The sequence below is a fragment of the Mauremys reevesii genome, linkage group 15 (assembly GCF_016161935.1).
Source record: "Mauremys reevesii isolate NIE-2019 linkage group 15, ASM1616193v1, whole genome shotgun sequence".
Lineage (NCBI taxonomy): Eukaryota > Metazoa > Chordata > Testudines > Geoemydidae > Mauremys > Mauremys reevesii.
The window spans coordinates 4,775,139-4,799,487 of record NC_052637.1 but is presented as its reverse complement, the minus strand read 5'-3'; the positions used below and the strand labels follow the sequence as shown (position 1 = coordinate 4,799,487).

The 24,349-nt window shown below is 52.6% G+C and overlaps 1 protein-coding gene and 1 pseudogene across 1 annotated transcript; both read right to left on the bottom strand.

The window, feature by feature from the left end:
• The window catches only part of LOC120383895, a 379,520-nt pseudogene that overhangs the window by 261,903 nt on the left and 93,268 nt on the right, over positions 1-24,349 (bottom strand).
• Positions 657-10,221, bottom strand: LOC120383957 (zinc finger protein RFP-like). Its single transcript, XM_039502280.1, has 7 exons — positions 9,814-10,221; positions 6,424-6,519; positions 5,170-5,400; positions 4,836-4,858; positions 3,995-4,110; positions 2,992-3,051; positions 657-1,562 (listed from the first exon to the last, which is right to left on the bottom strand). The coding sequence occupies exons 1-7, from the start codon at positions 10,219-10,221 to the stop codon at positions 1,048-1,050; spliced, it is 1,449 nt and encodes a 482-aa protein (XP_039358214.1). The 3' UTR covers positions 657-1,047.

Genomic DNA, 24,349 nt, shown 5'->3' with positions numbered 1-24,349 from the left:
AATTTCACTTATTATCAATGGAAATATTTTTTATCAGTTTGTGTGCGTCCAGTGAAATCAGCCTTTAGAGACATCTACTGATAAAATCTAATCCTTCCAAGTCCAGGGATATTCAATTCACAGGCCAAAAATATGGTTAAGTCGGAATCAGTTTTTCCAAAGGCCTGTTTCTAACATACACTAAGGCTGCTCTGGCTCTGTGTAAATCAGTGTTGCCAGCATTCATGATTTAATAATGAGTCTCGTGAACACAAGAATGGCCATACTGGGTCAGACCAATGTTCCATCTAGCCCAGTGTCCTGTCTTCTGACAGTAACCAAAGCCAGGTGCCCCAGAGGGAATGAACAGAACAGGTAATCATCACGTGATCCGTCCCCTGTTGCCCATAAACAGCCTCTGGCCAACAGAGGCTAGGGACACTTCAGAGCATGGTTTTGCCTGATATTTGGTGTGTTTGTTAAAACCCCAGCTCCTGGAAGCATGTGATGAAGTGAGACTCTTGGCTTCCATTTCCTAAACAAAGCAAGTTTCTGGTTCTTTTGGTTGCAAAGGAAAACTTAAAATGTGATCTGTGTGCAGCTGAAAAGGCTGAGAAGCCAGAAGACAAATCGAAAGAACTCAACATTTATTATCATGTTTATTTTTATGTCTCATAAAAGGCATCACATCATTTTGGGGCACTGAACCTGCCCCATTTAATCCCACAGATCTGTACAAACCGCTCCCTGCTGCTGCTTCTCCCCAACCCCCCAAACCCTGATTGATTCGCACTGTGTCCCTGCACCCCCACCTGCACCTGTCCCAGCCTGGCTGTTAGTCCTGCCCAGCCCTCACATCAGCCCTTCAGGGCCCCTCTGCAGCCCCAGGGGTTCTTCCCCCTCCCATCTTTGAGACTGCAAGAAAGAGGAGGGGCTTCCACAGGTCATAGAGATGAGGAGCCAGGAGCTGGGTAAACAGGAGTCCTCCAAGGTCATAGAGACTGGGTTGTGTGAGGTTAGAAAGGTTAATGTCTGGTTCCCCAATGAGATATTCCTGCCCAGTCCCGCTCAGGGACACAGTGTGAGCTGGGATCCCAGCCACACCCAGAGCCAGGGTCGGATTCTCTCCTCAGGGACGGAGCCCGGCGGGAAAGTGAATATCGGGGCCTCGTCATCAACATCAATAAATGTCACCTGTCCCCAGTCACAGTCCAGACAAATCTGGATCCTGCTGGGGACTTGGCTCAGGGGCAGGGGGTTCACAGGGGAGGTGAGAGCCCGGAGCTGACCCTCCCATAGCTCCACAGCCCAGATCCCCACCTCAGGGCTATGGCTGATCCGTCCCTTCCTCCCCACAGACTCTCTGGCCACCCCCACAGCCCAGCCTCCCCCATCCACCACCTCCACCTCCCAGCAATGCCTCCCCGAGCTGAATCCCTCACAGCCCAGCACACAGGCCCAACAGTCAAATCTCTCAGGGTTGTTGGGTAGATTCTGCCGTGTGTCCCTCCGTCTCACACTTTTCCGATCCTCAGACAGGACAAGTTGGGGATGAGCCGTGTCTGGATCCAGAGTCACATGCTCTGGGGAGAAAGAATCAGAGAGTTAGGGGCAGAGCTCAGCCCTGGGGGAGGCTGGGACCATTTTCTCACTTCCCAGCAGCCCTGTCCTGGCTGGGTCAGTCCTGGATCCCAGGAGCTGCCTCTGTCCTGGGCACCTGAGACTGAGCAGGGATGTCACTGCAGTTCTTCAGTCGGTGTAATGGGACCCACTTCATTCATTTTTAATTTGCTTGCTGAGGCTTCAGTCCCTGCTTCCTCTGCTGGGGCTGCTCCATTCCCAGCATCAGAGACACATCAAGGCAGGTTTTAGTGAGCAGGGGCGGCTCCAGGCCCCAGCATGCCATGCGCGTGCTTGGGGCGGCATGCCACAGGGGGCGCTCTGCCAGTCGCTGGAGGGCGGCAGGCAGGCTGCCTTCGGCAGCATGCCTGCGGAGGGTCCGCTGTTCCCGCAGCTTCAGTGGAGCCGTGGGACCAGCAGACCCTCCGCAGGCACACCTGCGGGAGGTCCACCGAAGGCAGCCTGCCTGCCGTCCTCCCCATGACTGGCAGAGCGCCCCCCCGTGGCATGCCACCGTGCTTGGGGCTGCGGAATGTCTAAAGCCGCCCCTGTTAGTGAGGAGAGAGCAGAGGAGGCAGATACCAGCTTTGAACCCCAGAGAGAAGCTCCCTCCCCTAAATGCAGCCTCCACTCCCAGGCCAGAGTAGGAAGAGCCAGTTAAGAAAAGACAGACAGAAATGTCATTTGGTGGGGTAGCCCCATCCCCAACCTACAGAGAAGGGAGGAGCTGACAGCCTCACAGGGAGAGCATCTTCCGACTCCAGGAAGCAGTAAGCACTCCAATGGGGGAGCCCAGCCCTGCCCAGAGGAAAGGCAAGATGTTGGAGAAGAGTGATGGGGAGACCCCTGCACTCAGGGGCAGCTCTAGGATTTGCGCCACCCCAAGAACGGCAGCACGGCGCGGGGGGCCTCTGGTGGTCGCAGGTCCCGCGGCTCTGGTGGACCTCCTGCAGACGTGCCTGCGGATGCTCCACCGGAGCCGCGGGACCAGCGGACCGTCTGCAGGCACGCCTGCGGGAGGTCCACCAGAGCCACCTGCCGCCCTCCCACAGGACGCCGCCCCAGGCATGCACTTGGCGCGCTGGGGTCTGGAGCCAGCCCTGCCTGCACTGGGGTAAAGCAGAGGGATATGTCAGCCCTCCAGGCAGAGAGCTCTGCGCACAGGCTGCTCAGGGAGAGTGTTTCTGTTCAGCAGCGTGGGCATGAACTCAGCACTAAGGTTGGTGTCAGGAGTGTTTGTGTGACTTCAGTGTGGGAGTTCCTCACTGTTCAGTGTGTTGTTTTTAGGGCTCTGTGTGTCATGGTCCGTATTGGTTTGGTTGGTAACTTTAGCTACAATCTCATGAAGACATTTTCTGATAATTTAAAGACAATCTCCAGCTGCAATCTCACCCTGTCTGAATGTTCCTAGGGATTCTCCTCTTTTTCTTTCTAGTACAGACAGCAGAGTGTCTGGAGGGGGAAAGGAGAAAGGAGACGAGAGTTCAGGCTTTCATATTCATAACAGCATCCCCACTCTTAACTCCTAGAACTGTGTTTTAATTATGACAGAGAAACACACCGAGAAGCACTCAGATATTTAATATAAAAGGGTCTGAAACCTATTTCCCCTCTCAATCAGGCATTTCTTAGCAATGGAGCCAGCATCCTTGCAGCTGGACCAAGGACAGACGCTCTGTAAGTGAAGAATTGTTTTTCCCCTCCTCATTCACTCCCACCCTTCAGACTCCAGTTGGTTTCTCTCATTCACTTTCTGCCCTTTGCCATAATCTAGACCCAGAGCCTGCAAAGACTTGGGAATAACACAGCTACCCCTCTGAAACCTTAAAGACATCAGACACCCAAAATGTACAGCCCAGGAGCAGTTAGCAAAGTCCAAAACCCCTATGCAGAGACCAGGGTCAAAGTGACCTAGACTTAATCCGTAGCAATAAACCAATCAGAAGAGACCAATAATATGAAAATAGCTTGTATAGCAAAAGCCCTGCCAATTAAAAAGTTCATGAATGTTTATTGTGCGAGTTATATAAGATACTTAATATTTGTAACAGTCAAAGATGATTGAAAAATCTAATATATAATTTGGATCTGTAAAGAGGAACCTGAACCTCACAGGAAATTCCCTGTGATGCATCTATGCCCCAGAAGAAGGTAACTGGCCAGTACATCTATAAGGTATGTCTGTAATTTCTTACTTGAATAGTAATTGCAATGGCAAGGCATGCTTGTGGTACAAATAAAGGTTTGAATTAATCAACTGGAGTGTCTTGGACCATTCTCACCCAACAATTAAATAGATCCATCATCTAATTATCAACCAATTGGCCAGACCCATTCTATTCCCACAGTCTCAGCGGCTCATCCCAATTTCCCCTCCTAGGTCCCTTCTCAGTACCTTTGAACTTCCTGAGAGTCTCCATTAGAGCAACAGTTTTCTGGGAGAAATCACTGAGTCTTAATTCTAATTTAGGAGAAATCTCCTCTGGCTGCTGGAACTTCCCCTTCGCAGACCTAGAGAGAAACAATTCCACATGATTATATTTCATTAATTGACTCGTTATAAATTCTGGCTAGTGACTCACTATTCTAATGGGTCTAGAATTAGAATTCCTCTACTTCTCCCAGCTTCAGAGCAAGGCTGTGGCAGTGAACCCTTTCCGTCCCCCACAAAAAGTCCCATTATTATTCTTCAGCTCTGGCCTGGAGAGACCAGCTCTGGTGACAAAAGGGGAATTGAGTCTCTATGGACAATTCACTCCTTTGCCGCCATGCTCTGAGGAACAGGAGGTTCCCAGATGAAGTGTAGAAATCTGTCCACTAGGAACGAGACTGAGACACCAATTCCCCCCTCCCCAGCTCATTCCACACAGGTCTCCAAACAGTCCTCAGGTGGGAAAGACTCTTGACCACTGCTGCCCTGGGCTGAATAGTGACCAGTGCCCCAGCAGTGACAGGCCCATATTCCATCCTCACAATCCTCGGGCAGCCAGTCCTCCAGGGATCTGACATTTCTAGGAAATACTTGAGGTCAGTCCTTCCCACAGAATGGAAAATTCCAGAGTCTTCTATAAAAGGGTTAGAACCTCAGGATGAAGTTGATCAGAGAGATTTGTATCCAAAAATATGACCTTCCCACACATTTTTCTGTAGAGCCCTGGGTAGAGAGCATGGTAACATCATCTCCAAGCTCTTTCCCAGCATTGTGAAGTGTGAGGGAGAGAGAGAGAGCCACATACCTGCTCCAAGTGCTTCTGACATCCTAGAGGAGAGAAATAGAGAGGGAATTTCTGTCCCACCTGACACACTTCGAAATCCAGAAGAAGAGATATAGCAACTATGGGGAAAAGAGGCTGTGTACTGGCCCCAGGACTATGCATTTGCTGAGCTAATAAGGCTTTTCCACCTTTTACATCACAGTGTCTGTAACTTTTCAGAAATGATAGTCATTCACATCTCTGCAATACACATTGAGTTACATGGTGATCTCTTACTGCTGGACTCCTGTGCCCATGTTTTAGGAGCAGTCTTGTCCCTGTGTTGGGATCTGGAGTATTTCTAACTCAGTCTCACCTGCATCAATTCAGTCACTGGCTTCTGACACTTCCCCTCCATCTCACTGATCAGGTTACCAAGACGGGAAATTTCCTCAGATACTTCACTGACACTTTCATTCTGTGTCTTCACAATCTCCTTGTCCAGCTTCTCCAGCTGGGCCAGCAGGAGTCGCTCTTGTTCCTCCAGGAACTGCCGGAGTTGCTGAAATTCAGACACGATCTTCTGCCTCTCGGTTTGTGTTTGTTTCTGTGAAGGAAAATAGGGAAAGGGCTGGTCAGGGACATGGGTGGAGCCTGGGGTATGTTGGAGTGTGTTGGAGGAAGATTTTTTTTCTAAATTCTAAGTCATCTGACTCTGAACAATATCCTGAGAGAATTATCTCAGACCTTTTCATTTGGCCCCAGAATCTCATAAAGGGATGTTTCCATGTCTGACATGGCCTGGATAGTGCGTTATCAATGGCCTTGGAGATGGAGATCCAAAGCAGCGGGACGTGAAAATAAGAAAATATTAAGGACTGTAAAACAACACATCTGGACAACACCCACAGGCATAAAAAGTGAATGACAGGAATGGAGAGATTGTCAGAGCACAATAGGACTGCAAGCCAGAAATGAGCAGAGGGATAATTGTTCAGTCATGAAACCAAGACTTCACAGCCAAGGACACATGCCTCTATTTAAGCTGGAACTCAAAATAGTAAACAAAGATTGCACAAGAGGATTCCTCAAGAACATCCCCCAAACTCTGAGCTAACAGACTATGAAAACTGTGAAACTGAGGCGTGAATGTGTAACAGCGGGAGTTTGTTTTAGTGCACTGGATTTTCTAATTCAAAATTCTGTTATTTCATTAATGTAAATTGTTTCCTGTGAAGAGAGTGTAATTAAGCTAACAGTAGTAAATATACAATAGATAAGAATAATAGTTACAGTAGTTTATGGCAGTGGGTTTCAATCTGTGGTCCATACAGACAATGGATTTCCAAAGGGGTCTCTGCACCCCCAATTCAAAATTATCAAATGCAAAAATGTTGAAACCCACTGGTTTATGGTGTAGGCCTAAGTAGTAGTTCCTCCTAAAACAACTAATTTTGATTTACTTGTGATTATGCCCCACTTAACGGATTTCTGTTTTACCCGCCCCAACGGATTGAGATAAAATGTAATTGAGCCTCTAGATTGCCCCTGCCTCTCGTCATTGCTCTGATTCAGAACGCCCCTCCATCCGGCTCGTTACAAATGCAGGTTAATAATGATGGGCCCCTACCAGGTATTCCAGGTTTCTCTTCTCTTCTCTCACTTTCAATCCCAGCAGCTTTTCTCTCTCTTCCCTCAGCATCTTCAAGTGGGCTTGAATCTTTTCCTGAAGAAACAGAAACTGAGTTGAGTGGTGTTATTGTTAGGCGTGAGAGTGTGCGTGTGGGTGGGAGCTTTTCCAACACAAACAAACACTCTACTGATGAGTGGAGAACCCAGTAGCTTTACGATATCTGTGATACCAAGGAATTGAAGTCATATTAATGGACACTGGGAGTGTTTCATTTTCAGACTCCTTGAAATTGTTTGACCTTTTTTCCTCATTGATTTATACCAACATGACACTGGCGTCACATCCTTGGATTTTTATTTCACTGTGAAATATTCTGTTTTTGAGGAGGCTTAACAAACAAAGTGATACAGATCCCAGAAACCTCCAGGGCTTGAAATATGGACTGGGATTCTCAAAAGAGCCCAATTTCCACTGAATTTCAGCCCTGGACCCCTGGGGACTGGACTGGGTGGATAGAATTGGCTTGGGCACTAGGGCAAACCACATTTGATGTTTTCATTGTTGTCAAGAACAGTTGGGGTTTACCCTGGTTCTGTCCCTGACCCTTACAGAGGCAGGGCTGCCTGGGTACCTGTTCCCCAGCTCAGCTCCCAGAAGCAGTGAGTTCTAGAGATTTCAAAATGCCGCACTGTGGGAGAGCAGTGTGAGGATTAGTGGAACCAGTTCGGCTGGTTCTTCAGCCTGACCCTGGTCACCACCGCCCAGGGGTTAGTTTTGCTACAACCCAGACTAATCCCCATCATAAGTGCTGACTTCTAATGGTGCCGGTGGGTGCTTCACCCCCCTCTGCCTCCGGCCCAGCCCTGACTCCACCCCTGCCCCGCCCCCTCCCACCGCCATTCTCACCCCGTCCCCAAAGTCCCTGCCCCAACTCCCCCCTCCCCGCCCTATTCAGCTCCTTCCCCAAATCCCTGCCTCCTCTCCTGAGTGCCCTACATTCCCACTCCTCCCCCACATCCCTCCTGGAGCTTGCTACAGCTGTTTGTTGGTGGCCAGGCGGGAGGTGCTGGGAGGTAGGTGGAGGAGCGGGGACGCAGCATGCTCAGGGGAGGAGGAGGAGGCGGGGGGCGGGGAGCTTGCCTGCCAGTGGGTGCAGAGCACCCACTAATTTTTCCCCGTGGGTCCTCCAGCCCTGGAGCACCCATGGAGTCGGCGCCTATGATCCCCATTGTATTTGGCATGGACCTGCGCTGTCTGGGGCCCTTTTGTGTGAGGACTCAAGGTGCTTGGAGTCCACATGGTGTTTAGAACAGTGATCTCCTCTAGTGCAGGCCGGCAGCATCTCAGTTTAACCCCTCGTGGAGCAGCACAGGAGTTCAGAATCCCAGTGGAAAATATCATCTCCCTGCAGGGCCTGCCACCTTTATCAAGGCATCTTTCCCTCCTAATGGCCTTTCTTAATTATTGCTCAGTCAGGACACAGCGATAGCTGATTACTCCCAGTTCTGGGTGATGCAGGTTTGGCAGAAAATGTTCCCACTCTCCAGAGTGACAGGTTCTCTGAAATAATCCAGACAGATGGGACAAATAGGTTCATGCTGGAACTTTTCCACAGGCTCCCTCTGTGGAGAGCTGGACTCAGCCCTGCGGGACAGAAGCTACCACTCCCGTCCCCACACGGCTGCCCCTCCGCACCAAGCCCACAACCCATCTACAACTTCCCACAACTCACTGGTGGGTCACAAGCCACCATTTGGGAAATAGCACCCAAGGGGGTCTCGACTCCCTGACCCTGATTCTGAAATTCCTGCCAAGCTCAAAGGAGGGAGAGGAGACTGAACCATGGACTCCCCCTTGTGCCTGCTACCACTCCATCACCTAAAACATTCCCCATAGAAAAGTACAGGCAGCTATGTCTGCACCATGGGAAATGGACAGCTTTGAAATATGGAATGGTGGCCACCCATGATGACCTATCGTGATTGCCAGTGTATGCAAACACCACCCTCTTTACGTGTCCCCCACTCCCAGCCCCGGTTCTTTCTTTATCCACCTGCTGCATATCGTCTTCATTAGACTGTGACTGTGGGCTCTCTGCCTGACTTGTCTGTACAGTGCCTGGCACAACGGGGCCCTAATCCCTCACTGGGGCCTGGAGATGCTACTGCAGTAGAAATCAGAACATTCTATTGGTTATGAATTCTTATTATTGCTACTGATGCCAACATGGAAACCTTTATGGGCACAAGGTTCCCGCACTGAAATCTACGGCCAAAATTTCCCAAGTGAAATCTGCAGGATGGGGACTGTCTCCCTGTGTCTGCAAGAGATGTGGAAGAGGAACGATGTCGGTCACAGGGTGGCTGGTCTCAGCCCCACCTGTGATAAACCAGTTCTCCTCCCCAGGCGAGGACAATGAAGGAGCAGTGATCACGGCTGGGTGTGACATAGCCAGTTCTCCTCCCCAGGGGGGAGAATGAAGGAGCAGTGACTGGGGGAGAAGGGGGTGTCATGTAATCCAACCAGGCCTGGGATAGGTAAAACAGAGGCCTATTGAGAGCCAGAGGGAGGAGACCCGTGGAGAGGGCAGAGGCGGCCTTGGGATCTTCTTCAGGGTGATAAGGCCGAACTCCAGACCAGAAGACCTGGGAGTCACTGCTGGGAGAGCAGGGGTGTTACTGGCCACAGAAGAGCCTTTGTGGATTATTTCTGGGAACCTCCGAGGGAAAATGAGGTAGGACTACCCCAGGCCACGAGGGGACACTCTGGAAGCAGTGACCCTGCTACAGTGCCCCATTGCTCTGCTGCCCGCTCCCACCCAGTCCCTGCTTCCTGCAATCCCATCTCTGATTATATCAGGCAGACTTGCTGGGGTTTGCAGGACTGGAGCTCCACTCCTGTGCTCCCCGTCAGTCTCATGAGGGTGGGGCTCCCTTCCTCTCTGCGCGAGGAGCTCTGCAGGAGAAGGGCAAAGGGGATGTGTGCCAAACAGGCAGCTCCTCCTGCTCCCTCAGCCCCAGGGAGAGGAGCAGCAGCATGGACATGGTGTTTATAGCTTTGGGAAAGGGTGGAAGTGGGGAGGGGCAGAGAAGGGGGGTCATTCAGTGCCCAGGACTCTGTGTATGGGGAGCAGGAGGGGTGGGGTGCGGGTTCATCACTCCCCCTCACTCTAACGTGTCAGCCTTAGGACGTTTATGGAGGGCCACACTTCTCCACCTGCATGAGTCTTGGGAGGCTTCCCAGTTGCTGGGAAACCTACTTAGGTCTGAAACCCCTCATTCCTCTCCAATGGAGCTCACTGAGTGGCTGTCTGGGGCTAAAGGAAACGAATGCTCTGGAAATTCCCAAGGCTCTCGTTATAAAAACAACAATAAGTTATTTTCCTACCTTAAATTCTTTGGCAGCTTCCTCTGCAGGAATAATGGTGTGATCTCTGTGCTCCTTGGATCTGTCACACACCAGGCTGATGGGGATTTCATCCTCTTTGCAGAACAGTTTTAGAGGCTCCTTGTGTTTCTCAACTGGTTCTGGTTCCTTCCCTGGTGACAACCTCAGTTCTCTGGCTGCTTCCACAATATTCCTGAGCTGCCTGTTCAGCCGGAGGTTCCTCTGGGGAAAAGTCACTCTGCACTGAGGGCAGGAGACGTTGGTAGCCAATCCCTCCCAGCACTGGGTGATGCAGGCTCGGCAGAAATTGTGATCACAGTCTAGAGACACTGGATCTTTAAAATAGTCCAGACAGATGGGACAGGTCAGTTCATCCTGGAGCGTTTTTGCTGGATTCGCAGCAGCCATGACCTCTAGTGCAGGAAAGAGACAAAAGAGGAGTTTAGGTTCACTTCCTTCTCCTCAGAAATGGGCTGATTGAACTTTGTACCATTAGATGTTTCCTTTCTGGGTGTGGTCTCCTGTGATTCCTTTTTTGTGGACTGTAAAGAGCCCTTGAATGAAGTGTGATGAGTCCAAATTGTCACCAGCTCCTCCAAAATGTCTGCCAGGCCCCAAACTTTGGAATAGTCACTTAAGTCAAAAAGGGTAACTATCGACTTGGGGGTTTCACTGTCTGACATGAGGATCTGGTGGAGCAGCCTGGCAAGGAGGGCGAGAATCACAGCTGCTGACTCCTACTGGCTGTTCCCTACCTGGCCTTCAGGCTCCTTAGGACCCATGTCTCTGTGGTGCTTGTGTAACCCACTGGGGTGTGTGTGGAGATGGTACAGTTACAAAGGGTTGAATATTTAGCATAAGCTGGGACAGCCTGTGCTTTTAGCTCTAGGGGTCCCTGGTTCAGTGCTGGGTTCGTTGGCCAAGAGAGCAGCCATCACCCCTGTTCTTAGCCTGGCGGCTCCTGCTTCTGTTTCCCTGCACAGTCTCCCCAGCTCCCAGGGACTCCTGGCTCTCTGCAGATGGCAGCGGGTGTGAGGGGAGCTGGAGCTGCGGCTCCTGCGCTGTACAGGGGATGGGCTAACCAGAGATCTCCTGTCCCCAAGGCTCTCAGGCCCCTTGTCCAGCCTGGCTGCAGGAGGGGATCTGGGGACAGACAGAGGGGGCCTGGGAGTGTCTGGGGGGCAGCCACCTGGAAGCAGACATGGAAAGCTAGTGGTAGTGAGAAGGGAGAGTTTCCAGGGAGGTTGCTGGTTCAGGGGCTGCCCTACAGCTGGATACAATGTTGCAGCTATTTAATGCAGTGCACTGGGCAATTCCTACATTCTTGCTGCTGGATGGAGTGAGATGAAATTATTTTCCTTAAGGGCAAGGCTGGCCCTGCTCCTTGTTTTACTGGAGAATGCATGGCTGGAGATCTGGAGCCATCAGTCACACACCTTCATTCTGCTGCTGTTTCCTGTGGCTGGGCGCTGCAGCCAGGACTCTATCGTGGCAGAGTGGATCTGAGACCAGATTCAATAGGGAATCTGGGGAGTGGCCTTCTGGAGCCAGAACAGGTGCTGCAGCTGCAACGGGAAAGGCTTGCAGGGCAGAGATGCTGCTGGGGAAGCCGCTGGTTACTTCATGGGCAACCGGATACAATATTGTTACAGATCCTGACTCCTATTGTGAGGAGATACATTGTTACCCTTGTGTAAGGCAAACTCGTTACATGGTTGTAAACTTGCTTCTAACCAGCCTTCCAGTTTCATGGCGTCCAGATGCTGTCAGTTCTCGTGGATGGGCTCAGGCAGAGGATCTCACTGATGCTGAGGTTTGTACTGGTGAACGGATTGCCTGGGAATTGCGGGCATTAGTCAGACACATGTGACATGCAGTTATTTTTGGCCAATAGAAGTGGTCTCCAGGAGCTGTGATGGGGAGGCTGGAGAGATGGATCCCTCAGCCCATGTCACTTGCAGCTGACTGTGCACATGAGCATTCCCAGAATGAGAATCCCGACTCCTCTCCAGTAACAATGCCCAGAGGCGATGTCTTTCTAATTTCCCTGGGGGTGCTTGACCCCTGCTCTGCCCCCACTCTACCCCTTCCCCACCTCTTCCTGCCCCACTGAAATGCAGAAAACCTCTGCCTGGCAGCCCTTAACTCTGCAGACACCCAAACTCACTCAACACCAACATTTCTGTGATAAAATTTCCCAGGGTTCCTAAATTTCTCTGTTCCTGAGTTTGAGCGCTGCTGCCTCACCCTAAGCGTCCACACGCCTACCCAGGGGCGGCTCTAGACACCAGCGCGCCAAGCAGGCGTGTGGGGCGGCCCTTTCTCGGGGGGCGGCATTTGGTTCCGGTGGACCTGCCGCAGGCATGACTGCGGCGGGTCCCCTCTTCCCGCGGCTCCGGTTGAGCTCCCGCAGGGATGCCTGCGGCAGGTCAACCGGAGCCCGGGAGTAGCGGACCTGCCACAGGCATGACTGCGGGAGCTCAACCGGAGCCGCGGGACCACGGCACCCGCCGCACTCTTGCCTGCGGCAGGTCCACTCCTCCAGGGATCCGGTTAACCTGCCGCAGGCATCCCTGCGGGAGCTCAACCGGAGCCGCGGGAAGAGGGGACCCGCCGCGGGACCGGGGAAGGGCGGCGCAGCGCACCGCGCTGCTTGGGGCAGCATGATTTCTAGAGCCGCCCCTGCGCCTACCTCATGTGTAAATCCCAGAAGGAGCTTCAAACCAGAAAGCAGGCAGGGGAAAGCCTCTCTTGTTGATGAGGCCCAATCCTGTAGGAGTGCGCTGAGCACCCCTTCTGTTGGGGTCCCTGACAATATCCAGGGGAGGTGCTGTGAGAGGCTCCTTTATGACTTTGAGCTCAGGAGTTAGGGCACTCGCCTGGCACATGGGAGACTCAGGTTCTGCTCACTGCTCTGCCTGATGGGGAGGAAGGGTTTGAACAGTGATCTCCACTGCTGCGGTGACTGCTCTAACCATGGGGGTCTGGGATATTCTGATGTGAGGATCCCGCAATCTCTTCTGATCAGGTGCTCCACTCTGGCTACATAATTAAACAGGCCCTGGGTCAGAGCGAGAGGGTGACAACCAGTGGTGAGCTGAAGCCAGTTCGCACTGGTTCGCAAGAATCGGTTGCTAAAATTAGACATGGGTGAAGAACCGGCTGTTACAGGGGTGGGTGGGCAAACAACTCAGGTCTGCGGGCCACATCCGGCCCATGGGACTGTCCTGTCCCCAACCTGAGCTCCCAACTGGGACCTCCCCTGCCCCTCCCCCGGTTACCCCCCTCCTCCCCCAGAGCTGCAGCTTCCCAAGCCGCCAGCAGCTCAGCTCCCCAGACCTGCCACTTTGAGCTGCTGCTGGCCGGGGGGGGGGGGGATGGGCTGCAAGCTCCAGGGCCGCCGGGGGGGGGGGCAAGTGGGGCAATCTGAGGCTCCCCTCAGCCCAGCCTCCCCCATCCCCTGACCACCCCCCCAGAACCTCTGCACCATCCAACCTCCCTTCCCACTCCCTGTCCCTGGGACTCCCTGCCCCATATCCAACCCCCCTGGCCCCAGACTCTTACCATGCTGCTTACCCTGCTCAGAGCTGTGTGGTAAGGCCAGGGCTGGCCTGCAAGCTCTGGGCCAAGTGGCAGGAGCTCAGGCCTCACTGGAGCCAGGCTGCTGCAGCTCTGTCCAGGGCTGCTCCTGGATGCCGCACACTGAGGCTCCAGGAGAGGGGGGAGGTGGGGGAAAGCAGCATGGTAAAGGGCCGGGGCTGGGGGTTGGATACGGGGCAGGGAGTGCTGGGCACCGGAGGGTTGGATGGAGCAGAGGTTCTGGGGGGACGGTCAGGGAATGGGGAAGGGGGGGTTGGGCAGGTGGGAGTTCCAGGGTCCTGCTGGTGGATGGGGTTGGGGCAGTCAGGGGCAGGGAGCAGGGTGAGATGGGTAGGGGCTGGGGTTCCAGGGGCCAGTTAGTGTGTGGGGGTCTTGGAAAGGAGTGGTCAGGGGACAAGGAGTGGGAGGGTTGATGCGTTGCGGGTTCTGAGGGGGGCAGGACATGGGTGGATGTCATATGGGGGCAATTGGTCACTCATCTCCAGGGGCTCCTCCAGTCGCTGGGGTGCAGGCGGGCCATGAACGGCTTCAATTCCCGGTGCAGTCAGAGGCTGTGGCTGGCCCAGGCAGGTCCTTCCCCTGCAGCCTCCAGCCTAGAATGAGCTGGGCTCCCTCCCTTTATACTACTAGAGCACTTTGAGCATGCCAGTTTCACCAGGGAGGCAGGACTTCTGCTGTCCGGGCTAGTGCGGGGTAGGGAGGCCCCGTCACAGATCCCAGGGTACGTTTACACTACGGGATTATTCCGAATTTACATAAACTGGTTTAGCAAAACAGATTGTATAAAATCGAGTGCACGCGGCCACACTAAACACATTAAATCGGTGGTGTGTGTCCACGGTCCGAGGCTAGCATCGATTTCTGGAGCGTTGCACTGTGGGTAGCTATTCCGTAGCTATCCCATAGTTCCCGCAGCCTCCCCCGCCCCTTGGAATTTCCGGGTTGAGATCCCAGTGCCTGATGGGGCAATAATCATTGTCGCGGTTGGTTCTGGGTGCAGCCTCACCCCCTCCCTCCCTGAAAGCAGCAGACAACCGTTTCGCGCCTTTTTTGCTTGGTGAACTGTGCAGACGCCATAACACAGCAAGCATGGACCCTGCTCAGCTCAATACTGCAATCGTGCATGTTTTAAACATCTCGCGCACTCTCGTGCAGTATATGGTGAACCAGGACCTTCAAACCCAGGTGAGGAGGAGGCGGATACGGCAGCGCGGTGATGACAGTGATGAGGACGTAGACACAGAATTTTCTCAAACCGCGGGTGTGACGGAGCGATTCTGGCGGGACCCAACTGAGAGTGCCAATTCAGGACCAATTGCTCAAACAGGGCAGTCACAGCCCTAGGCTGGGGTTTTTCCACCTCTAAGGCAAACCAAACCAGCCAGACAAAACGGACTTTGGTCTCACCCCACTGGCTAACCACAAGTCACACAAGCAATTTCCTTAGACACTCCAGTCTCCCAGTATCACCACCAGTGCACTCGTCCTGGGGATAAATGGTTATGAAAACCAACACCCCAATAAAAGAAAAAGGTTCCCTCGATCCCAAAGGACCAAGCCCCAGACCCAGGTCAATATACACATCAGATCTTACCCACAAATCACGCTGTTGCCAATCCTTTAGAATCTAAAATCTAAAGGTTTATTTACAAAGGGAAAAAGGTAGAGAAGAGAGGTAGAATTGGTTAAATGCAATCAATTACATACAGTAATGGCAAAGTTCTTAGTTCAGGCTTGCAGCAGTGCTGGAGTAAACTGCAGGTTCAATTTAAGTCTCTGGAATGCATCCCCCGCTGGGATGGGTCCTCAGTCCCTGGTGTAGAGCTTCAGTTTGTGGCAAAGTCCCTCCAGAGGTCAGAAGCAGGATTGAAGACAAGATGGAGATGAGGCATTAGGCTTATATAGACTTTTCCAGGTGTAAGAATCCCTTTGTCTTCACTGTGGAATTTTACAGCAAAATGGAGCCTGGAGTCACATGAGCCAGTCCCTGCATACTTTGCTGAGTCACAAGGCGTGTCTGCCTTCTCTCCAAGGGTCAATTGTGTAGCCGATGGCCCTTTAATGGGCCATCAAACAGGCTAGGCAGAGCTAACACCAGCTTGTCTGGGAGGCTTCCCCCAGAAGCACAGCACCAACTTGAAATACTGACAGCATAGAGCCAACATTCATAACTTCAACTAAAAATGATACAGACATATAGACAGCATAATTATAATCAGCAACCCATAATCTGGTCTTAGACACCTTAGATGACCCCCTTTATCTAAGATTTGGTGCCACTGCAGGACCTTGGTTGCAACCCATGTTCTATATGGTCCCAATTTATATCAATAACGTCACAGCGGGCCTCTGCGCTTTGGAGATCCTGATGGTAATGGGGCAGATTCTATCCATTGAACGCCGATTTTGGGCCCGGGAAACAAGCACTGACTGGTGGGACTGCATTGTGTTGCAGGTGTGGGACGATTCCCAGTGGCTGCAAAACTTTTGCATGCATAAGGGCACTTTCATGGAACTTTGTGACTTGCTTGCCCCTGCAGTGAAATGCCATAATACCAAGATGAGAGCAGCCCTCACAGTTGAGAAGCGAGTAGCAATAGCCCTCTGGAAGCTTGCAACGCCAAACAGCTACCGGTCAGTCGGGAATCAATTTGGAGTTGGAAAATCTACTGTGGGGGCTGCTGTGATGCAAGTAGACAAAGCAATCACTAAGCTGCTGCTACGAAAGGTTGTGACTCTGGGAAACGTGCAGGCCATAGTGGATGGCTTTGCTGCACTGGGATTCCCTAACTGTGGGGGGGCGATAGATGGAACCCATATCCTTATCTTGGCACCGGAGCACCAGGGCACCCAGTACGTAAACCGCAAGGGGTACTTTTCAAAGGTGCTGCAAGCACTGGTGGATCACAAGGGACGTTTCACCAACATCCACGTGGGATGGCCAGGGAGGGTTCATGACGCTCGCGTCTTCAGAAGCACTAGTCTGTTTAAATGGCTGCAGCAAGGGAATTACTTCCCAGACCAGAAAATAACAGTTGGGGATGTTGAAATGCCTGTCGTTATCCTGGGGGACCCAGCCTACCCCTTGATGCCATGGCTCATGAAGCCATACACAGGCAGCCTGGACAGTGGTCAGGATCTGTTCAATTACAGGCTGAGCAAGTGCAGAATGGTGGTGGAATGTGCATTTGGCCGTTTAAAGGCGCGCTGGCGCACATTACTGACTCGCTCAGACCTCAGCCAAACCAATGTCCCCTATGTTATTACTGCTTGCTGTATTCTCCACAATCTCTGTGAGAGTAAGGGGGAGACCTTTATGGCGGGATGGGAGGCTGAGGCAAATCACCTGGCCGCTGATTACGCGCAGCCAGACACCAGGGAGATTAGAAGAGCACACCAGGAAGTGGTGCGCATCAGAGAAGCTTTGAAAACGAGCTTCATCAATGGCCAGGGTACATAGGCGGCAGGTTTGTATAATTTTTGGTGGGGCCCAAAATGGTGGTGCCCCCCCCACTCCCGCCCTGTAAGCCGATATAAAATGAAGCTACAACGCATCAGTGCCACAAGATTACAAGGTTGGAGAAGGGGTAGGGGGTTCCAGGGGCCAGTCAAGGGACAAGGAGCAGGGGGGGTTGGATGGGGCAGTCAGGGGACAGGCAGCAATTGGATAGGCATGGGAGTCCAGGGGGTTTATCAGGGGACAGGTAGGGGGTGGGGTCCTGGCGGGAAGTTGGGTGGGGTCTCAGGAGGGGGCAGTTGGGGACAAGGAGAAGGGAGGCTTAGATAGGGGCTGGGGTCCCAAGGGACAGTTAGGGGCAGTTGTCTGGGGAGTGGGTAATGGGGGACAAGGACCAGTGGTGCTTAGATAGGGGTGGGGTCCGGGAGGGGGCAATCAGCAGCCAGGGGCTGGGATTCAAAGGGCTCTGAGCTGCTGGCAGCCGCCGGGAGCCCTGAGCCCTTTAAATCCCAGCCACCGCGGCTGGGATTCAAAGGATTCTGGGATCTCTGCCCCTGCAGGCAGCCCAGAGCCCTCCGATTCCCAGCCGCGGCTGGGATTTAAAGGGCTCTGGGCTGCCTGCAACCGCGGGGAGCCCAGAGCCTTTTAAATCCCAGCCGCAGCCGGGAATCAGAGGGCTCTGGGCTTCCCGCTGCAGCAGGCAGCCCAGAGCCCTCTGATTCCCGGCTGCGGCTGGGGTTTAATGGGGTGGGGGCGGCCTGCAAACGCGGGGAGCCCAGCGCCTTTTACATGCCAGCCGCAGCCGGGGATCAGAGGGGTCTGGGCTTCCCGCGGCAGCAGGCAGCCCAGAGCCCTCTGATTCCCGGCCGCGGCTGGGATTTAAAGGGCTCTGGGCTGCCTGCAACCGCGGGGAGCCCAGAGCCTTTTAAATCCCAGCCGCAGCCGGGAATCAGAGGGCTCTGGGCTTCCCACTGCAGCAGGCAGCCCAGAGCCCTCTGATTCCCGGCCGCGGCTGGGATTTAAAGGGCTCTGGGCAGCCCTGGCGGCAGCGGCAGCGGCGGGGGGGCGCTCGAAGCAGGGGAGAAAAAACATTGGTGGGGCAGAGCCCCTGCTTGGGATTTATTCATGGGGCTAAAGCCCCAGAGCCCCATATAAGTCGGCGCCTATGCCAGGGTACAGTGTGACTGCTGTGTTTGTTGATGAACACCCAACCCCCTTGATTGACTCATTCCCTGTAAGCAACTCACCCTCCCTCTTCGAGTACAGCTTACTTATGCAAATAAAGGCACTATAGTTTAAAAATCATGAATGATTTATTAATTCATTATAAAAAGAGGGAGAGAAGTAAGGGCGAGGTTTGGGAGGAGGATAGGAGCGATGGAGAAGGGCAGTATAAAAATTTCATTAATGACAGCCTTCTGGTTGGGCTGTCCACGGGGGTGGAGTGGGCGGGTGCACGGATCCTCCCCCCACGCGTTCTGACACGTCTGGGTGAGGAGGATGTGGAACATGGTGAGGGGTGAGGGTGGTTATACAGGGGCTGTAGCGGCACTCTGTGATCCTGCTGCCGTTCCTGAAGCTCCACCAGACGCCGGAGCATGTCAGTTTGATCACGCAGCAGCCCCAGAGTTGCATCCCGCCACTGCTGATTTTCCTGCCGGTCTTCCTGCCACCACCTCTCATCTCAGGTGTCCCTCCTCTCCTCACATTCACTGGCATCTTTCCTGTAATTTGATATCACGTCCTTCCACTCATTCAGATGAGCTCTTTCATTGCGTGTAACTTCCATAATATCCGAGAACATTTCATCTCGCGTCTTCTTTTTCCTCCGCCTTATCTGGGCTAGCCTTTGGGATGGAGTAGGGAGGCTTGAAAAATTTGCAGCTGCATGAGGGAGAGAAGTATTTAAAAAGATACATTTTACAGAACAATGGTTATACTCTTTCACAGTGAACAGCACTATTCACCTTACATAGCACATGTGATTTCCCTACAAGGTCGCATTTTTCATCTTAATACTGAGTGCCTGCAGCTCTGGGGTTACAGATCTCACAGACACAGGTCCGGGCATCAGAATTCTGCTTGCATGCGGCCATGGTAAGCCACTGTCTTTCAGCTTCTGCAGTGATTTACCCCTCCCCCCAACGCATGGCTAATACCATGCTAGCTCCCTGCTAATCAATACCCTTCCCCCCCCCCCCGTCCCCCACACTGCGTGTCTGGTAGCTTGGGGAAGATCCCCGCTGACCAAACACGAAAAAGATCATCGGCATTTCACTCCTCCCTCCCCGGCAGCTACGTGCAGGAAAGGATTTTTTTTTAAGCTGCAGCAGTCCACGAACCCAGTAGGAAAATGGCCATCCCCCTTACTTAATTTCCTGATTTTCAACCAGGTTACCCTGAACGATATCACTTTGCTGAGGATAACACAGCGAGATAAAGAACGGATTGTTCTTGAATGCCAGCAATCACCGGGACCATACGCAGCCATGCTTTGCCATGCAATGATACCTGATTACTTGCTACATGCATGGCGTGGTAAAGTGTCCTACCATGGTGGATGGAACAAGGCTGCCTTGCCCAGAAACCTTCTGCAAAGGCTTCTGGAGTACCTCCAGGAGCGCTTCATCGAGATGTCCCTGGAGGATTTCCGCTCAATCCCCAGACATGTTAACAAACTTTTCTAATTAACTATACTGTCAGCGAATGCATCCCAAATCCTCAGGGCAAATCAATCATTAAAAAACACTTGCTTAAAAAACAATCTTTGATATTTGCAAAGGTACACTCACTAGAGGTCCCTTCCATGGCTTCGTTGTCTGGGGTACTGGGTTGGGAGGGTAATTCCGTCAGGGTGAGAAAAAGGTCCTGGCTGTTGGGGCTCACGGAGTGCTGTGTGCTCTCTGCAAGGTCGTCCTCCTCACCTTCTTCATCGTCATCTTCCCCGTCCGCATAATCCTCAGCCATGGCAGAGATTACAACCCCCACCTCGGAATCCACGGACAGGGGTGGGGTACTTGTGGCGCAGCCCCCTAAAATTGCATGCAGCTCAGCGTAGAAGCGGCATGTTTCTGGCCCTGCACCGGACCTTCCGTTTGCTTCTTTGGTTTTCTGGTAGGCTTGTCTGAGCGCCTTAACTTTCATTCTGCACTGCAGTGAGTCCCTGGTGTGGCCTTTATCCGTCATAGAGCTTGCAATTCTTTCAAATATTTTTTCATTTTGTCTTTTTGAACGCAGTTCTGTTAGCACTGAATCGTCTCCCCATATAGCGATCAGATCCAGTACCTCCTGTGCAGTCCATGCCGGGGCTCTTTTTCGATTCTCAGGAGACTGCATTGTTACCTGTGCAGATGAGCTGTGCGTGGTCACCTGTGCTGATGAGCTCTCCACGCTGGGGAAGCAGGAAATGAATTTCAAAAGTTCGCGGGGCTTTTCCTGTTTATCTGGCCAGTGCATCAGAGTTCAGAATGCTGTCCAGAGCGGTCACAGTGGTGCACTCTGGGATACCGCCCGGAGGCCAATACCGTTGATTTGCGGCCACACTAACCCTATTCCGATATGTTAATCCCGATATTAGTGCTACTCCTCTCGTCGGGGAGGAGTACAGAAACCGGTTTAAAGAGCCATTAAAATCGATATAAGGGGCCTCTTAGTGTGGACGGGTGTGGCGTTAAATTGGTTTAACGCTCCTAAAACCAGTTTAAACACGTAGTGTAGACCAGGCCCCAGACTAATCAAATTCTACTCTCCACTGGAACCGTGTGCAGGGTCTTCAGCATCGGCCATCCACTCGGGTCAACCTAGTAACAATCTCTTCAGGGTTGTCCCTAGCTATTCTATGGCCCTACGCAGCCCCCCTGCTGGGGATGGAGTGGGGCCCCAGGCCTCTGCGGGGGGTGGGAGAGGTGGGGCTGGTTTGTGGGACAGAGGGGAACCACCCCCCAGCACTCACCGGCGGCGCAGCTGGGGCCGGGTACTGCACTTCCCATCACCGGTGAGTGCAGGCCCAGCCCTGCTGCAGAGCTCAGGGGAGTGGGGTCAGAGCTGAGGCAGGAAGGGGGTGGAGCAGGTTGGAGGCCTTGGGGAAGGGGTAGGAAGGGGTGGGGCTGGGGCACAGCAGGGGCGGGGGCTTTGGGGAAGAGGCAGAGAAGGGGCTGGAGCAGCACTCAGCTGTGCAGGGCACCAGAAAATCTTGTGCCCCAAATTTCCTGGTGCCCTATGCTGCTGTGTACTTTGCGTGTGGGTAGGGATGGCCCTGACTCTCTTGCATGAAATCTCTATCAGAGGCAAATTTCTACTGTAATTTTGACTAAACATAGATATACAGTAGTGATAACCCCAAGAAACCATATAGTACATCATGCACCAAAGAACTGATTTAAAACCAAATATATTTGGGGTTCGTTGTATTTTCATTTTGGTGTCTGAGCCTTTAGGGGTGCACTAGATTCATATTTTCACTTTTTTTCCAAAACCACAAGTTAAAATCTTTTTTATCGGTATACTTAATGAAAACTGTGATTCTCAAGCAATCATTTGATCCCAGAAGCGTGTGCTTTCAGAATAAAACCACCAAATGCTTCCATCCTCATGGTAAAATTGCAATCGTTGGTAACACTGGTTATATGTATTTGTCTACCTAGACACACATGATGCTGGTATCAATGACAATTGCACTGAATACAGTTAAGGATGTGTTTACATTTTTTTTTCTGGATACAGGCCTTAGTTTGCAAGCTGAAAGTGCAACCATTGATTGACTGACTGTTACCGCTCCGAAATGTTCCATATATCTAAAATGGCCTTTTGTTTCAATGACAATTAATACCATTTTGGACTTCCCATTTTATGTACTTTTCATAACTTTTAAATTAAAAGATAATAAACCTAATGTTTGTACCTCTGGGGGGAGGGATAGCTCAGTGTTTTGAGCATTGGCCTTCTAAACCCCAGGTTGTGAGTTCAACCCTTGAGGGGACCATTTGGGGATTTAGTTGGGGATTGGTCCTGCTTTGAGCGGGCGGTAGGACTAGATGATCTCCTGAGGTCCCTTCCAATCCTGATAGTCTATCGTCTAATTAATTCTCCCATTATGTGAACACTGAACCACAAGCTATTTGGAGGTAGCTGCCCTGGGACATCTGTAAGGTGTTTGGTAGATGCTGCCAGGTTTATTGGCTGAGGAAGTCCTGATTTTTTGGACCTCACAGGTGCCAACCTTAGTTCAAAGGCTTTTCTCTTTGGTAAATATCTTTGTTCGGATACATTTCAGCGCTGTCCTTCATTCTGACAAGTTTACTTTTTTTCCCTTCCAAACAGGATTGTTTGCTGTTGGCAGGTGCCCCTCCAACCTTGGTTCCCCAGCCCCCCAAATTTTTGTAGCCCTTTGCCAGGGGTTGTGTGAAAAACAGCCACCAGTCAGATTTAGCCATCAGGTTTAGCTAACAATGGTGGTTTCTGACACTTTCCATATCATGTCTTGCTTTCCTATCTGAATTAACTACCACATGGGCAGGGCCGGCTCTAAGATTTTTGCCGCCCCAAACGAAAACAAAAAGCGCCACTCCCCGAGCGTCGCGTTGCCCAAGTCCCTGCCCCCTGAGCGTCCCATTGCCCAAGTCCCCGCCCCCCCCAGCACGGCGCCCCGCCTCCCAAGCCCCGCCCCCGCCAGCGCCGCCCGGCCGAACCAAAAAAAACCCCCAAAACAAACCCCGGGTGCCGCCCCAAGCACGTGCTTGGTGGGCTGGTGTCTGGAGCCGGCCCTGGCTATCCCACTATGCAACTGGCTGCAGGGTGCTTTGAGAAGGGTTTGCAGTGCCTCATGGGCAGGTACAACGTCACATGATGCAGGTTTCTCAGCCCCATCGTTCCATGGGCATCCTACTAGGTTTCCAGTCACGTTTCAACTGCCCTGGTAACCCCTGAGCCAGCCATCTGGGTCAGAAAGCAGGATCCTGCACTGCTCTACAGTACTGTGCTGTGCGTTATGCGCACAAGGTTGCAAGAGGAGCTCAATGTGGGGGTGATTCACCATCACCCTGACCCCAGCCTCCTCCTTGTAGAAGTGACAGGTCTGTCGTTCCGCACCAGGGGCAATTATTTGCCTCCTGCTCTGCCTGCCGCAGCTCTTTGGGTTTTACACGGCCCTGCCGCATGTCTGTATCACAGCACTTCCCCTCCATCCCTGCACAAGTTCCTGTGGCTGGATCGGAGCTGGGCCGGCACAGCCTCCACTCCCTACAGACCCATGAGATCCACCATCTCCCGCAGACTCCAGGCAGGAGCCATTTGCTGCGTGGAGCCAGCCTGCTCAGCTGGGCAGTTGCTATGTGAGCTCCACACTGAGCACACAGGAAGAGCAAGTTCACACCTTCCTGGGGCTTTAACAGGGCAGCAGAGTTCACCTGGGTACCTGGCTGCCGGGCAGCAGCGTTCAAAATGGTGACCAGGGCAGGATTCTGAGATTGACACCTCGTGGAGGCCACTTAGGGCAATACAAACAATGCAGTGTTCACACTGACATCGTGTCACTCTAACTACGTCGTCCTAAGCTCCACGCCTCTCCTCGAGGGGGGTTTATTACGCTGGCGTAACATGCGAGTCGAAGCAGCGGGAGGAGCATTGCAGCGTGTACATCTGCATAGTAAGGTTGATGTCAGCTGCCTTATGTTGACAAAACTGTGTTGTGTACCCAGGGCCTTTGAAAGACCAGGAAGCGGTTACGGTGAAGGATTCACAAAGGAGCTCAGGCACCTAGAAAATCAGCCAGCTGCCAATCTTGTGAGTGGGGCCTGATCCTGCCAGCTTGCCAATCAGATTGGGTCCCATTCAAATATCTGTCCAGCAGAGGTGGAGAAGGTGGTGTTCCCATCACTGTCATTATTTATCTAAAGGCGGTGGTGGCAGCTATCTCTCGATACAAGGATGTTGTCTGCCAGGGGGAAAAGATGTTAACACCCTTGGCAGAAGCCTACATGTGAAATCTTTTCATGTGGGGGAACCAGTGTGCAGGTGGCAACCTCATGAAACTTGAGAGGAAGGAGCCCTGGATCCGGTAGCAGGGAAGTCCGAAACAACCAGAGGTCTCTGTACTGCAGCAGCCCTCATCTGCTTTTACAGCCGCAGAGAATTGGCACATCCTCAAATACATCTGTTCTGCCACTGGGGTCTTCAGAAGTTTGGACTCCCATGGGGTTGAAGACCCTCCACCCCACAGGGCTGAAGCCCTGAGCCACAACAGGTGCCTTTTGTAGGGCTGAAGCCCCAAGATCCCCTCCCCACAGGGAGGAAGCCCAGAGCCCAGGCAGGCCCCTCTCATGGGGCTGAAGCCACAAGCCCTGAATCTCAAATGCCACTTTCTGTCTCAGGGGCGGCCAAACTTACTGACCCTCCAAGCCACGGTGTCCGGCGTCTTCTTCTCCTAGGAGGGCCAGCCTCAGTGAACAGTTCTGTGCGGCCGTTCAGACAAAGCGCAGTCCA